The 16,981-nt window shown below is 44.4% G+C and overlaps 1 protein-coding gene across 10 annotated transcripts in view; it reads right to left on the reverse strand.

Annotated features, from left to right (window-relative positions):
• Fndc3b (fibronectin type III domain containing 3B) overlaps window positions 1-16,981 on the reverse strand; it is a 295,173-nt gene that overhangs the window by 112,493 nt on the left and 165,699 nt on the right. For all 10 annotated transcript variants that reach the window (NM_001356953.1, NM_173182.3, XM_006535547.4 and 7 more), the window contains 2 exons: window positions 13,304-13,547; window positions 9,322-9,612 (listed from right to left, as the gene is read on the reverse strand). In NM_001356953.1, the coding sequence (NP_001343882.1) occupies window positions 9,322-9,612; window positions 13,304-13,547 (535 nt within the window). The remainder of the gene's footprint in view (window positions 1-9,321; window positions 9,613-13,303; window positions 13,548-16,981) is intronic.

Raw genomic sequence — 16,981 nt, forward strand, 5'->3', positions numbered from 1 at the left:
CTCACTACAGTACCAGAAACTGAAGCAAATTAACAGCCTACTGGCACTGTGTGCCTGGCTGAGAGTGATGGCTGATCACAACGGAGATGCACAGTAAGGGCAGAACTGCAGGATTCACTGCAGTTGTTCCACTGTGATGCAGCCCACACTGCCTTCTCAGTGGGCCGGTTCATGTGGTGTGCCCAGCACACGCCCCAGTGGAAGGAGGAGATACAGTAACAATGACAACGTTGACCTAGCAATAGGAAATCTGCGGGAATGCTAAGGTTCCCGCCGAGAGTAATAGAAATGGCTTCTGAATCTACAGTACAGGCTCCATGGCATGGCACCCCACCTGCACATGTGGTGCATCCAGGCAGATGGTGTGACTGCAGATGGCCAAAGTGACAGTATATGGTACCCATGGTAAAAGTCTTTGTGAACTAATTATCTAGTTAGCTTACTGCCCTAGAACATCTCAGATGTCACAGCCATTTACTCTACTGTACAAGGGGGAGAAGAAAGATGGTGTCACCTGAGGTTAGGGCCAGTTAACTGTCCCTCCAACAAAGTCATCTAAAGTGCTCCACAGTCTGAGTGGGCTCAGAGTCAAACTGGCCTGGCCTAAAGTCGCTCCTCAGGCCCACAGACAAGCCAGAGTCAAGAAGCGGGAGGAACAGGAGGAACACAGCTGGAATTCAGCCCTTAGGCTCTGTGGGACACACCTCAGAATGTCCTCCCTCTCTTGTTCAGACCTTCACAATCAATCACTTTGACCCAGACGGCAGGAGGCTTGGCTCCCTGGTTGCCTGATAGGAAGAAATTCTCAGAGGCAGGAAAATGTCATGGTCCTTTTTCCGTGACACTTAAAATTTTTAAAGCCCTTGGTGAGCGTCGTCTACGATCACACAGAGAAGTGGGGGCAGCCCTCTGAGCTACTTTGGTCACACCCATTTTATATAGCTGAGAAGGACGTGAAGCTCTGGGACATTAGTTTTCAAGGCCAGGGGTACTTGGCTCACACGAGACACTGACCACTGACAGGCAGGGAGGAACTCTGACAAGTGACCTCACTTCTAAGTGTAGCGCACTGCTGTTGCTGCTGACCTCTAACCCAGTTAAACTTAGAACCTACTTTAGCAAAATGAATGTTTCAATCCATCAAATTGAATGTTACACAGATACCAGAAGCACACCATAGCATTGGATCTACATGCTGTTTAAGGGCTTCTTGGGAATGGCATGCACTCTGCCGAAACGGGTTATGACATCATCTAAATGCTGCTCTGGTCAGTGACCAAGAAAGTCACAAGGCAGAGAAAATAATATAGGACTGCAGAGCTAAGTACTACATGTGGGGAAAGCTCTCTGCCCTCAAACTTCTGTGAACACTGGCTTCCAAAGAAGAATCGGTATTTTCTGCATGTCGTCTTCTTGTGTTTAGGCTAAAAACTGCCCAGCTTCCAGCATGAGCTAAGAGGTTAGGCCTGTGGGACTCATACCTCAAAAGCATCAGCAACTCACCTGCAAGGAGTCAGGTGGGCACTATCTTTAAAGTTTACACAGTATAACAAAAATACAGGGAGGAAAGAAGGCAAGGCAAGGGATGTGACACGGTGTAACAAGGATAGCACTCCAGTGGCTGAGAGCTTGGAAGGCCATTTTCTTCTTTGCTGAGCTGCCAAGAGTGTCTTTGTATCAGTCAAGCCAGTACCCCAGTGAGGGGTGGGGGATGGACTTCAAAGCTATTCTGAGTCTGATTCCTGTGCTCTTGGACCTCAGAGAAGAACGGCCAGTCGGAAATCTCACAGCTATGCCTTACGAACACCCTTCTGTCCCTCAATCTTCTTTTCCCACCCCACAAAAGACCAGGCCCTAAGTCAGCGTGGCCCTCATCAGAGCGTCTCTGAGGCTGCCCAGGCTGAGGGGCTGGAGCTGGCAACCAAGGCCAGGAGGTGTTAACTGCCCGGTTTCCAGCCAGATGCCTTTCCCACTCTGATCCAGGGATCCGCATTGTCCTTTGGAAACCTAAAGAGCTGCTCAGGCTTGCTCAGACTATTTGCACCTTCCAGACTGTACTTGGCAGACCCAGTGGGTGGATTCCAGGAACCTGAGCTCACTTAATGGTTTTTATTTTGTCATGTTTTCTTGATATCTTTGCCCTGTTAAGATTTACAGGCAGGAGGCAGAAGGCAAGCAAGCATCAGGATTTACATCACCAATAGCGGCGCTCAGGAAGCAACCTGAATAGCTATAGGACCAATGCAGAGGGCAGTACACGCCCCTCAGACCCTGCTCCTGCACTCCCAATGCAGACAGGAAAGCTTGTGTGAAAGAAGAAAGGAGCCACCAGTGAGGTGGGCAAGCTCTGCTAACCTTACCACTTCAAACCAGCTTCATCTCTAACAGTGGGCCAAGCACAGGACAGTCCAGAATTTACTAACATCAGCCAAGTCACTCCAAACAGGCTACTGAGGGTAGGACAGTCAGGGCTACATAATAAAAGACCCTGAATTAAAAAAAAAAAAAGTTATCTAAAAGAAAGAATCAGGGTCCTGATAAGAACTACCCTAACATTATCCAAGGTAACACCCTTGTTTATTTAATAGTGTGTCACTTGGTGTGTGTGTGATAATCTCTCAACCCTAGTATGTTTTGAAAGAGCACAGGTTAACACACCAGGAGTCATGCTCACTCCAGTTAGGGATGGGGAAAGCTGCTGGCATAGGCTGCGCGGATCACAGAGTTTACCACGCAAGCGAAATCACACTTAGCCCTCCCTCCACTTTCCTCTCCTTACGTGTTTCCTACTCACCTGTGCTCAGGATTAATGGGCCTGTTCTGAACTGGGTGCTTAAACATGAGTTTTTATTTTTATGTATGCGAGTGTTTTGCTGCATATATGGGCACCATATACCTGCAGTGCCCATAGGGTGCTGTTGGCTGCCTTATAGCTGGACCCCACTGAATAATCTTTCCAGTCTCTACAACCGTGCGTGTGCGTATGCGTGCGTGCGTATGCGTGCGTGCTGCGTGCGTGTGCGTGCGTGCGTGCGTGCGTGCTTGTGTGTGTGGTTTGGCTTTTAAAGACAAGGTCTCCTTATATAGTTGAGGTCGGCCTTGAATGGGCAACCCTCCCACCTCAACCTTACCAGTGCTGGGGACAGAAGCATGTCCCAGTATACCTGGCAGGTATTTTTATGTTATTGATATCAGGTCCTCATCAAAGCTTAACTTGACTTTCCTTTTTCCTTGAGACTTATTTACTTTTATCTGTGAGGTTTTGCCTATATACATATCAGTGTATCACATGTAAGCAGTATCCATGCAGGCAAGAAGAGGGAGTTGAACCCTCTTGGAAGTGGATGGTTGTGAGCCGTCATGTGGGCGAGGGGGATCAGGCCTGGATCCTCTAAAAGAGCAGTTGGTGTTCTTAACCGTTGAGCTATCTTTTCAGCCCACAGCTTTTTTTAAGTCTTATTTTATATAGTCCTTCCTAGACCCTTCCCAGCAGGTCCCTTTACCTTGGAAGGACAACTCTGTCGGAGAACTGACTCCCACTGAGAAACAGCTTAACATCTGAATATATCAATCACACCTTGGCTTCTGCTGGGATTGAATGGAAAGAATTAAGCTTACTCTCACTGAGGAGTGAGGCTGACTTCAGCCTCTGGGGTGAGCAGCCACGATGGATGGTGCCCTCAGAGCAGGCTCAAGGCCCTTGCTCTCACACAACAATCTGCATGTAAAAACAAAAAATTTTCCACTCTTATTCTTGAAGATCTGAAGTCAACGTCCAAGCACCAATCTAGACTCAAATGCTGGAAGAAGAGAGGAACAGAGGAAAGCAGTTGTGGCTTTGTTTTTACTCTGCTACTTAATACCTTGAGAAGAAAGAGAGGCCTCACATTAATGCATCTGCTACCTGACATCCTGAGGAGAGAGGCTTCACAGAGAAACGCATTTCTGAGCTGTTTCTGGAAGGACTGAGTTGGAATTTACTACATAGAGGAACTGGAAAAAAACAGAGCAGGAGAGAATTCTGAAGCATACCAGTGGAATGGGATAAACTGTAGAGTGTCAAGTAGGACCTCTGACTTATTACACACAGCAGGGGATGCAGACACAACTGCATGCAGACAGCTCAGACACTGCAGACAATGAGGGCTCCTCTGAGGCTCAGGAGGGAAGATCTGACTTAGCTGTATGTAGCCATAACATGGAGAACAGGATAGCCCTTAAGATGCAAGGGATCTCTTCTGAATGGCTCAAAAGGAACAGGAGGAAACAGAGGACTCCTAAATGGAGCTTATGACACACACACACACACACACACACACACACACACACACACACACACACACACACACACAGAGAGAGAGACAGAGACAGAGACAGAGACACCCTGAGGACAGGGTTCATGAGAGAAGTTAAAAGAGTTCTTTCAAACCAATTCCCACACTGAGGCCATGGATGCCTCATACCAAGTCTACCACCAGCCCCAGGGCGCGGGATGCTGCTCTATCCCAGGACAACCTGGAAGCATGTCTCAGGGCAGGGGTCCAAGTTTCAGGTTAAGCCTCCATAACAATAAGGGTGCAAGTTAAGGAAGCCCTCTGGCTTACAAGAGTAGAAACACAAGGGAGGTAGTTGGGAGAGAAAAAGAAGGTTGGAGATGTGGCTCAGCTGGCCCAGTGCCTGCCTAGCAATCATGAAAATCTGAGTTCAAAACCCAGCACCCACAAACCAGGAGCCTGGGTGCTACCTGTAGCCTTAGCATTTAAGAGGTGGGATAGACAGATCAGAAATTCGATAGAAAGGAGGTTGGAGGGAAAGGAAAAGGCCATCAGAGAAGACGGAGAGGAGCCTGCCTTGATGAAGGTGATCTTATGAAATAAAGAGTCCCACGCACATGGGGACAATGAATACGCAGTCCTAAAAGCTACCGTCGCACTGAGGAAAGGTGGGCTATTTTAAACTATCTAATCATGGGAATTAAATTATCCATTTACAGATGAGGAGAGAGGAAATACAAGGAATGGTAAAGGCAAGTCCTTAGTGAGGGACAGCAAAGCCTTGAGTGTCTACTGCTAAAGTCCCAACTGTGCTCTGCCCGTGTCATATCCAGGGACAACAAGGAAACAGGGATTCCGTCAGGCTCTGAGGGTGTGCTGGGCTTAGGACCACTGACTTGTTTGCCTGCAGGTGAAGCCAAAGACAGGAGGATAAACGGAAGCACTCAGAGCACTCCTTTACAACTGCAGCAATTAGCTCCAGGAAGGCAAAATGGCTCTGCGGCTGCACCTATTCAAAGAGAAGCTGGTTCTGGGAAACATAGTTCAGAACTTGGAGTTCACTTACAAAAGAATGTGAACATACACTGAGGACCTACTGTGTGCTAAGCACAGCACTGGCAAGGTGGGAAATAAAACAGATACAGGTGTTACTGTGCCCTGTGTGCCCTTGGTGAACAGTCTGTTCTCTAGCAGTCCTTCAAATTACAAGAGTTGCCTTCTGCCTTCTGTGAGTATTAGCCCCTCCCTCTTTTTTGGGGTTGGGGATCATGAAGCCAGAACCACTGCCTTGAAATGAGGTAGAGGCATTTCTGGTTCAAGGCCCTATTTGTGCTTCTGAAACGGATAACTGAGACCCAGGACTTTACAAAAATTGGCTATCAACTGCCTCTATGTGTCTTTATGACTGAGCCCACTATAGTCCTTCAGGGTAGTTTCAACTGCACAAACTGAAAGTGTGCCCTCTCCCTGCTGCCTGCCCCAGTTCTAAGGCTGCACCCCAGTGTCAGGCACGCTTGGGCAGACACTCTAACACTGAGTCACACCCCTAGTCCCTACCCACCCCTTTTCAAAGCCACTTGTTAACTGTAAGCAGCTAAGAAGTAAATGACTAAAGCTGACCCCCTGAAAACTGAGCGACTAGGAAGTAATGATATTGTTCTTCTCTGAAAATGTAGACAATACACCAACCAGGAGCAGAATGTAAAAAGATACCACAACCCACTTGCTAGGATTAAGGCTACACCCTGGTCTTGAGCAAACCACATATGTAAACCATAATAGTGTTAGCTGCAGTTTAATATTAATTAGGGCATTTTGAGAGCTTAAGAGTGATCAAAAACACTCACGGACGAGGTAGCAGCCGAGCCACCTCAGCAGCCCCCATCTGATTTCTACTTCACGGGTAAGGCATGTGCAGAGGACTGGCTAGCCCTGAAGGCATGAGCAAAGGACAGGGAAGAGGAAACACAGCGAGCATAGGGGATAATCTGCCCCTTTCCTCCTGGATGCTGGGTTCTGCAGACCCAAAGCAAATGGGGGCTCACCACACCCTTAAGAAAGAAAGTGCATTCTATACAACAAAAGGCCCTGTGCCTCCCAACAATCCCACCTGCATCCTCTCATGAGGGAAAACATGAAAATTCGTGAACACCCAGTACGCCCATGAGTAGTTAATGTAGATGCCAGTGCAAGGCCAGCTGGAGCAGAGAGCACACTTAGGGACATTGAAATAATTAAACTGCACAGAGAGGATGACAATTTGTTTTGACAAAGCACATTGGCAGCTGCACTAAGTTTTGAACTAAGTTCTGCAGGGCTTCAGCCACTCCTCCTTCCTGGGTTATCTTTCCCATGATCTTTCACTTGCTTTTAGTTATTTGCTTTTCTCCTAAGTACCTACATCACTTCCCTTACATCTAAGCAACGTGAACATTCCCTTTTCATATCTGGGAAAACTCCTCCTGTTAGTAATCTATGCCTAATTGTGTGTGTGTGTATGTATTGATTTTTGTGTGTGTGTGTGTGTGTGTGTGTGTGTGAGAGAGAGAGAGAGAGAGAGAGAGAGAGAGAGAGCACAAGAGAGCGAGCAAGAGAGCGAGAGCAAGAGAGAGAAAAATTCTGCCATGGTTAAACTCAAATACTGCTGATAAAATGTGCCTTATATTCAATGACATATTACTTCAGAAAAGTGATCAAACAATGTGTCAATCAAGACATAAAATAGTTTAAAATAGGAAAACCAACTCCAAACAGCAACTGTAGGGTGATTTGACTGAAGTTGTTTTAACACAGTGGTATGAGCCTATAATCCCAGAAACATGGTTGGATGAGGTGGGAATATAGTTTATGTCTTTGTGGTGGACTGAATAGGTATGACCCCCAAGGACTCATATGTCTGAATGTGTGCCCCATGGCGGAGTGGCACTATTAGGAGGTGTGGCCTTGATAGAGGAAATGTGTCACAATAGGGGGCTGGGGTGTCCTTTGAGGTCTTCTATGCTCAACTGTGCCCAGTGTAGAACACAACCTCCTTCCGCTGCCTGTGGATCAAGCTATAGAGCTCTCAGCTCTTCTGCACCAATGCCTGCCTGTGTGCTGCCTTGCTTCCCACCAAGATGATGATGGACTGAACCTCTGAACATGTAAGCCAGGCCCAAATAAATGTTGTCCTTTTTAAGAGTTGCCTTGGTCATGTGTTTGTTCACAGCAGTGAAGCTGTAACTAAGGCGGCTTGAGAGGATGAAGTACATCTTGAGCAACAGAGAAGACCTGTCCCTCTGAGAAAGAAACGCTCCACACCAGACCCAGTACCTTCACGTGAGAGCTGTTTGAAAGACTCTTTCACACACTATCTGCTTTGTAGTGAGAGTACAACGACTGCATGGAATAGGGAAGAAAAAGGTGATAAAGGACAAAATCAAAACAATCCACAAGAGCCACAGTCACGGCAGCTGCCTTTTCTCATGCTACAACTTATCAATTGCAAATGGCCTACCAGAATTTCCTGTCAGATGACAATCTTCCATAGATATGCAAATGTACATAACCTTCTTTAGTCACAAATGTTGTCATAGTCAGAGCCACTGTTCTATGAACCATAGTAAGGAAGGGTTGGGGCTGGAGATGGCTTAGTGCAGTGGTTCTCAGCCTGGGGGGTCAAATGACTCTTGCATAGGGCTTGCCTATGACCACTGGAACTCATAGATACTATTATTCATAATCGTAGCAAAATTACAGTTATGAGTTGACAATGAAAATAATTTTATGGTTATGTCATCACAATACGAGGAACTGTACTAAAGTGTGCCAGCCTTCCCTGGCTTAGTGGATAAAGTGCCTGCCTGCTGCAAGCATGAGGACAGGAAGAGGAATCCAAGTGCCTACAGAAAAAGTTAGGCATGGGCAGGCACACCCAGGTGCGTGCACACACACACAGACACACACACAGACACATACACACACAGGAACAAGAGGATCACTGGTGTTTCCTGGCTGCCAACCTAGCTCCAGGTTCAGGGAAAGGCCCTCTCTGAAAGGAGTAAGGGAGAGAGAGAGCAAGTCAGACACTCAGTGTCCTCCTCTGGCCTTTGTATGCGCGTCCAGAAATAAGCAACCACACTGACATTAGCACATATACCTGCCCACATACACACCGCATTCACATACAGACAGACACACAGTCACACACACATATACACACAAAGGGCTGGGTGCTTTATCAGTTATCTGTGTCTGACATTTGTCCTTTACTTCCCAGTACTTATTTAGATTTATAAACTCATACAGTTCTCAAAACATTATCTGATTCATTATCTGATGTCTACATGTTTTCAGCCATATATTCACTTGTCTATAAAAGTCTATAGTCTTTCAGCCTTTTCTATGTGTACAGAAAAAGACTGTTTTTTTCTCCTGTTGCAACAAAAATAACTGCCTCCAAATTCTACCTAAAAATGTAATTAAACAGAAGCACGCCCTCCCCCAGCCCCACCTATCTATCATCACAAGATTAACCTTCAAAGTGCATTGCCCTTCTGAGCATTGTCTCTGCTCTCAGTGAGCCTGACTCTCCACCTCGTATTGGTCTGTGAAAGGCTCAGAGGAGATGCCAAAGGACATTCAGGGGCAGACACCCTTACCTGAAACTGAACAAGAACATATTCCTGCCATGCATGACCAACTCCGCTGAATATCAAATAACTACAGCTATTATCATGAGTAGTAATTACTTGGGATTGGAATTAGCCCATGCTTGCTAGAAAAATATTCAATTTGATTTCCTCTATATCTCTCAGTGTAGTGTGAGACAGCAGAAGCGGACCACAGTGAAAACAATCCAGTACTGTTTCTGAGATGAAGTCGATAAGTTACATGGCAGAGTGGTTTAAAATAAAATAATCACATAAATCAAAAAAATAACCATTATAGTAGTCTTTCCTTACTAAGAAAGGTCAACCCACCTGTCACCAGGAAAGAACCGCCCACCTGAGATAAAGCTCCCCTGGGAGAGATGGGGCCCTCCAGATGCTGTTGTCCATGCCATTACCTTGCAGGTCAGAATCACTGGATTTTGGGCTGCTCCTCGCTCTTCGCTCTGTCTTCTTGATCCCAGGTCCACCGCCGCTGCCACCTCCCCCACCTCCACTGCTCCCTCCACTGTGGCCTTTCCCGTAGCCATTGTACACTGTGGCGCAGCTGTTCTTGTAGATGGTGGAAGGTGGGCTGTTGAGGCGGTTCTGGCGGTCGATCTGGCGGTCCTTCAGCTTCTTATGTGGAGGCTTGCTGTACTGGTCTTCTCGGGTGACGTAGCTCGACATTCCATACAGGGGGATAATTTCTAGAATGAACGTGTGCAAGGATACAAGCTTAGTTTACATCTGCCACCGTGACCCCTGGAGGAAACAATGTAAAGTATTACTATATACTTTACGCAATGCAGGATACATGATTGGTTTGCAGTATCTGTATTCCTTTCCAACTCTTCCAGGAGTCATCAGTTATTACAAACAATACAGTGCATTTAGAATTTCCCACTCGTTATGGTGAAAAATGAAAAAGACAAGGTTATCTGAAGACTTCATGGGCTGGAAACTTTATAAGGAAATATGACCTTGTCTTTCTCAGTGTCTTTAGTAGATGCAATACATATAAGAGAATAGATGAAACACTCCTTTACTTGTATACATAGGCGCATGACATTTAAAAGCATCGCTCTTCTTGGAGATGCAACAATATTTCTATTGGAACGTACAGAGTTAACCATGACCTAAAAAGTTTCTTGAGGCCTGAGAAAGCGTCAAGGATTGGAGGAAATGATTAAAGAGAATAAAATGACAAATTGTTGTTAAGAGGAGCCAGACATAAAATGAGGGGACAGGTATGTGAAGAAGAAGAGCTGTCTTGGCAATCTACAGCTAAGCTAACAGCTACCATTTCAAACTTCTCTTCTTGAGCGATGTGTAGAAGACAAAAGCGTGTGTCCCTGCTACACCCGGACACTTCAAACTAGGAAAGAAGATGACAGGAACCTGTGATGTTCTTATGGTCTTAGGGGAGAAACTCACTTACATTTTTTTTTTAATTTTTATTTTATGTGCACGAGTATTTTGCTGGCAAACATGTTTGTGCACCACATGTGTGCCCACAGAGTCTGACAGAGTGTCAGATCCTGGAACTGGAGGTAGAGACAATTGTTAAGTCACCATGTAGGTGGAGGGAATCAAATCTAGGATGTCCAGAAGAGCAGCCAGTGCTCTTAACTGCTGAGCTAGCTCTCTACTCCTCTTCTCATTTTGGTAAAAGTAAAAGATCACTGGGCGGTGGTGGCGCACGCCTTTGATCCCAGCACTTGGGAGGCAGAGGCAGGCAGATTTTTGAGTTCAAGGCCAGCCTGGTCTACAAAGTGAGTTCTAGGACAGCCAGAGCTACACAGAGAAACCCTGTCTCACCCCCCCCCCCCCCAAAATAAAAGACCTTATGTGTGGGCCACATGTGTTCAGGCACCACAGAAGTCAGAAGACGAGGTTGGAACACCTGGAACTGGATTCCAGTGAAGATACTGGGAACCAAATTCTGGTCTTCTGCAATAGCAAGAGGTGCTCCCAACCATGGAGCCTCCTCTGCAGCCCCAAGAAGTTTTAAATTTGATTTTTAAATATTATATTTAGTCATCAACATAAAATATCCAAATATCTTTCCGGAATAGGATTTCTTAAATATTCAGTGACCATATAAATTTTATGTCACATTTGAGCATAAAAAGAGGGAGGGAACTAACCATAATTTCTGTGGATGATGAACTAAAAGCAAGAAAGTATGGAGCAGGAAAGTATAGGCAGTTACATAATTTAACAATATTTCAGTTGCTCAAAGGTAGAACTGTACTATGATGTCCTTACAACTTACAGCTTTACAAGAGCACCAGTGCAGACTACAGAATGTGAGAGAAGTGTAGCCATATTCAGAAACAATGTGTTTACATTAACTATATATACTAAGCTGAGAACACCTTTAATCCCAGCACTTGGGGAATAAATAAATAAATATACTAACATGTGTCGGGAGGCTAGCAAATGCTCTCAACAGCATGAAGCATTACCCGGGAGAGTTAAAGTCGTCACCATGGATACTAATATAAGAACCATTTTAAGGCATGGTGAGAGTTTTTGAAACTTTCATGGTTCCAGGAGTTAATGTTTAATTGCTTTTAGGTATATACCCTGAGAAATCAGGAGAGCAAACTAGAGAGTGGAACCTCCATTGGAATATGAAGATTTTGTCTTATTACAATCTTTACTTTGAAGCTAAAATGGCACTTTCATTATTTCTATGTTACTGGATCAATGTTCTTTAATAAATTAGATAAAAGGACGCTGTGAAATGAAGAGTGAGCAGTGCTGATTTAATTCTAACTGTGATTTGAATCATAATTTTACCTTGCCTACGATTATGAAGGCCATCACTTGCACAAGAGTAACTCGTAGGCAGTTTAGAGAACAGCTGTTACATTAGGCACACCTGAGAGCATCATCAGACTGAAAATCAGGAGCCCGAACTACAGAGTCAGGGCAGTCACAGCCAACCAGTCCTCTGACCACCTCTCCAGTATTTAATATGGGTTGTGATGAAGCACTAAATACATTTTCACAAATTAATTAACTAACAGAGGTACACGCCCATAATCTTAACACTTGGCAGGCTGAGGCAGGAGGTTGCTATGGGTTTAAGATGAATCTGGGCTCCAGAGTGAGACCATTTCTTTACAAAAACCAAGTTTTGTTTTTCTGTTTGTTTTTTCTGTTTTGTTTTTGTTTTTTGAGACAGGGTTTCTCTGTGTAGCCCTGGCTGTCCTGGAACTCACTATGTAGACCAGAAATCCACCTGCCTCTGCCTCCCAAATGCTGGGATTAAAGGCGTGCGCCACCACTGCCTGGCCAATTTTTTTTTTTTTTTTCTAAATGTCTTCATACCAGGCTTGATTCTTTGGTTTATGTCATGGCTAGTGATATTTTACTTCATGTTTGCTCTGACCTTTCTAATCCTTTTATGAAAGCATGTTAAATTCTCTGACTACCAAAACAAAACAACAACAACAACAACAACAAAAATAACCAAAATTGTATTCCTATGTTACAATAGGTTTTTCTTTTAAAACACTCGTCCCAGATTTCTCTTTTGTTAATAATAAGGAAAAAAAGATCACGTGAGATGAAGAGAAAGGAGAAATGGGTAAGAGAAGTGGTGAGGCAGCAAAAGAACCTGGGGGGAGGGGGAGGGGAGAGTGGGGGGGGAGGGGGAGGGGAGCGGGGAGGACCTGCTGAAAAACTTCAGAGGACTCTAAGAGGAACCCCTCTGAACAACATCCTCAATGCTTGAAGCACTGAAAGCTCCCTTTGGGAGTGAGGAGAGCCTTCTGCAAAGCCGAGAGCTGAAATCTAGCCACGCCTCACTTATTATGTAGCTCTCAGCATCCATTTGCATTTCAGACTCAACCAGCACCAAGGTCAGAACTCTTAGACACAATACAGGGAACTCTTCCTTTCAAGGTAAGTTTCTAACAACCAGTGACACTGTGGCTAAAGTCATGGCTGGTCTCAAAGGAAACACAGCTGCAGGAGAGCCATGTCAACAGCAAGACAATTACTGAGCTCTGCCAAGATGTATCTTTTGGAAAATCCAAAGGATATTGAGACTTCATAGTCTTCTAACATTTGGAATAGGGCACGAATCATTTCAATTTCCCCTTTCCTGGCAGACGGTGATGATGCCAAAGAAATAATAGGCCCCAGCTCTGCCTCAGGCTAGTGTTACATAAACACACATCAACAACTGCCTCACTGCTGAAACAAAGACGACCTGCTCTACTCCTTGCTCTTGGTGAGGTGGAAGCAAGACAGAGCTGTGACCCACCCACAAACTAAAGGGATTCCTATGAGGAAGAATCAAGACAAAGGAAACTAGGAATTCTCATGAGTTCTTAGAGTGTGGCCAGTTTGAACAAATCTCCATGCCAGCTGGAACCTACTTACCTGGCTCGCTATATATTGTGGGAGGAAGGTGAGGCTGGGGGAAAAACTGGGGTGGCATATCTCCAGGCACGGTGACGGGCGGGTAGTAGGCGGTGTGCGAGTTCTGGATGAAGTGTGGATGGTGGGTCAGATAAGGGGGCAGGTGATGGGTTGGAGACATGGCTGAGGGATAACTCGGTGGGTAGCACTCAGGAGACTGCGGTGTGACCACCACCCGGCGGACTCCGGTGCTGTCTTCAATCACCTAGGGAAGAAAGCAAAAGGATTGGATGCAATAATACTACTAACAAGCACACCCACGGATGTGAAAGGGTCACTAACTCTCCTGTTCCTCACACAAAGGAATTAGTGACTTCCATTTATTTGAGCGATTCTTACCCCATGAAACATTTTAGAAATTATCTTGCTAATAATAAATCTTGGATTTGTCATAAAAAATTTTTACAGTGATAACAATTTTACTGGACAAGTAAATTGAATGTGTGTTTAAAACTGATGGTAGGAGCAGCCTTGTATATAATCGTAAGATGAACGGTTTTACAGAGGAGAGTCTACTGGTTAGTGCTTTCAGCGCTCGGCTTCTTGACCTATGTGACAACATTTGCTCTATCTCTGCTTTAGTCATTGGAAATTACGAACACAGGGAACATGGATGTCAAAAGTCACGGAAGTACACTAAAATAGCATTTACATGGACTAAGGAGGTGGACACAATGAAGGGATTCTGACCAATGGAAACTTGAGCAATCTCCAGGCAAGAGAGTCAACTTTGTACCTAACTGTCCAGCTTTCAGCCAAGAACCCTGGCACAGATGATGACAGGCAGGACCCCACAGCCCAGTCGGCCGCTCATCTGCACTGTCCTCAACACTGAGCAGTCCTGCACTAGCACAGAGCAGTGCGCCAGGCAATGCCTCCTGGCCAGTCCTGTACCCACTGCACCCGGGTCAGTCGACACAACTCGAGCAAGGCACAGTCCCTACAGCAGATGACACAGTGAGAAAGCAAAGCTATGAGATGACGCAGAAGGAGAGAGCATGAAATGACTACAGAAACAGCTACAGGGGCTTCAAAGAACTGCGGTGCCCAAACAGCTGCTGGAACACCCTAGGTCAGGCCTGTGCGGAAGAAGACAGCAGAATCCACTCAGGAAGCTGACGGGAAAGCTCAGGGGTAGAGGAGGCATACACATGCATGCACGCTCCTGTGCACAACATTAAACTGGGAATCCAGGAACAGGCTCACTGAAACTTGATGGAATCAATTATTGAAGACAATGAGGCACATGTTCTGACAGGCTGTATTTATGGTTTCTTTTTCTTTTTAATGCTTGAAATAGAATCTGTATATTCAAATAGATTTTTTTTTTCCATTGCATTTCAGGAGGTTGATAACAAGACAAAATAATTTTATTGTCTCTAAGAATAGAAACATACCCTATGCTTAGTTTCATGGAAAACAAAAGAAGGGGAAAAAACAGTATTGCTAAAGCCAAACTGGCAAGTCTGAAAGTATTTGGTCCATAGTTTAGTGATTTTGACTTGCATTAACAGCCATTGGTTGGTCTTCATGTTAAGACAACAGGAGGCTGGAGAGATGGCTCGGCGGTTAAGAGCATCTGCTGCTCTTCCAGATAGTCCAGCTTGAGTTCCCCATACCTACGTGGCAGCTCACAGCATCCCAGCTCACCAGCCCCAGGGATTCCATGCTGTCTTTGGACCCTGTGGGCACCTACACTCAGATACTGCACATAAACACACACAGGCACACACATATGCATAAAAATTAACATAGCTAGAGAAAGTACCCAAGGAGCTGAAGGGGTCTGCAACCCTATAGGTGAAACAACATTATGAACTAACCAGCATCCCCCAAAGCTCGTGTCTCTAGTTACATATGTAGCAGAAGATGGCCTAGTCGGCCATCATTGGGAAGAGAGGCCTTTGGGTCTTGCAAACTTTATATGCCCCAGAACAGGGGAACACCAGGGCCGAGAAGTGGGATTGGGTGGGTAGGGAAGCAGGGTGTGGGTGGGTGGGTTTAGGGGTCTTTTGGGATAGCATTTGAAATGTAAATAAAGAAAATATCTAACAAAAGTTGGAAAAATTAATATAAAATGCTCTACTGTGCAAATTTCATTAAACTCAACATTCACTCCTTGAAATCAAGGCTCTGAATCATTCTCTCTCCGAGAGCTCCGAGCAGCTTTCCCTGTCCTGACTGCTCTGAATAAAGGTTGGCACTGCTGGTGTGTGGCCCGCTAGCCATATTAAGCTACTCAGGCACATGCAGCAGGTATTTACAAATCCATGCACAGCAGTGCTGAAAGCAGGGACAGACGGACAGCATCTCCTCTGCCAAAACCTCCGAGTACAGATACGCTTCTAGCACACACTTCATATAACTGCAGTATCAACGTTGTGGATGCTTCTTAGTAGTGAGCAAACACCGGCTATCCAGTGTTCTCTTCCCCTCGCTATCCTCCACGTGCTCCGTTTTCCTAAGACATTCAATCTTCAAGGTTCAAAAACCAAGAGTTTCCTGGAAGTTCCACTTTTCCTCCAGGTGTAGCTATGTGGACCTGAATGGAGCTCTCTATAGTGAAGGCTGTAACGAAAATAATTTATTCTCATGATCTTATTTCTGGCTTGCTATGAGCATGTTATTATTATTATTATTATTATTATTATTATTATTATTATTTAAAAAACAAAAATCAAAAAACTTCGGGGCTGGAGAGATTGCTCAGTGGTTAAGAGCACTATCTGCTCTTCCAAAGGTCCTAAGTTCAATTCCCAGAAACCACATGGTGGCTCACAACCATCTGTAATGGGATCTGATGCTCTCCTCTGGTGTATCTGGAAACAGCTACAGTGTACTCATATAAATAAAATAATCTTAAAAAAATAATTCATCAAAAACCTCTAACACGGAAAATTCCACTGCGGGAAAATAACAGATACACAGAACTGAAAAGCTGTCTTCTTACTACTATTACGAGAACAGCTGTCCTTAAATAGTTGTTCCTAAAAATTAACAAAATAAATTTACTCTACAGAATAAATTACCTTTATATAAACATATCAGGTTCTAGCAAAAAAAAAAAAGTAAGTAGCGTTATATAGTCACAAACTGATGCACATATTAAAACTGCCTAAAGCCCTGTTCTAATTATCCTGAATTATTCTCTGGTAGTTGTGAAAGATATTTACATGCACATACATTATAAGATACTTTATGCAAACCAAACCTGTCTTTCATCCTCCCAAAATGAAGTACTAATGCTAAAGTAAGTATAAAAAACCCAAAAACACATGATAATTTGACTACTTAATAACATAAATTATAGAATATTTTACTTATCAAATCAATTATGAACTCTACCTAAGGAAACAATTCTCAGATTTGCCTGAAGAAATTAAACTTAGTAAGAATACAACTTCAGAAATGGTGGTAATAATATTCTTTAATAAAGGTAATTCATATATATATGAATTCATATATATATATATGAATTCATATATATATATGAAGAAATCAAACATCTGAGAGAATTCAGGACAAAATTCCCAAGGCAAGAAAATATGTCTTCAATCTCCATATATAACTACTGGAAAAAAACCAAATTCATTTCCTTTTGGGGTAAATAGAATTATGGCAATGTCCGGAGGCAGACAA

This window comes from Mus musculus, chromosome 3, assembly GCF_000001635.26.
Source record: "Mus musculus strain C57BL/6J chromosome 3, GRCm38.p6 C57BL/6J".
NCBI lineage: Eukaryota > Metazoa > Chordata > Mammalia > Rodentia > Muridae > Mus > Mus musculus.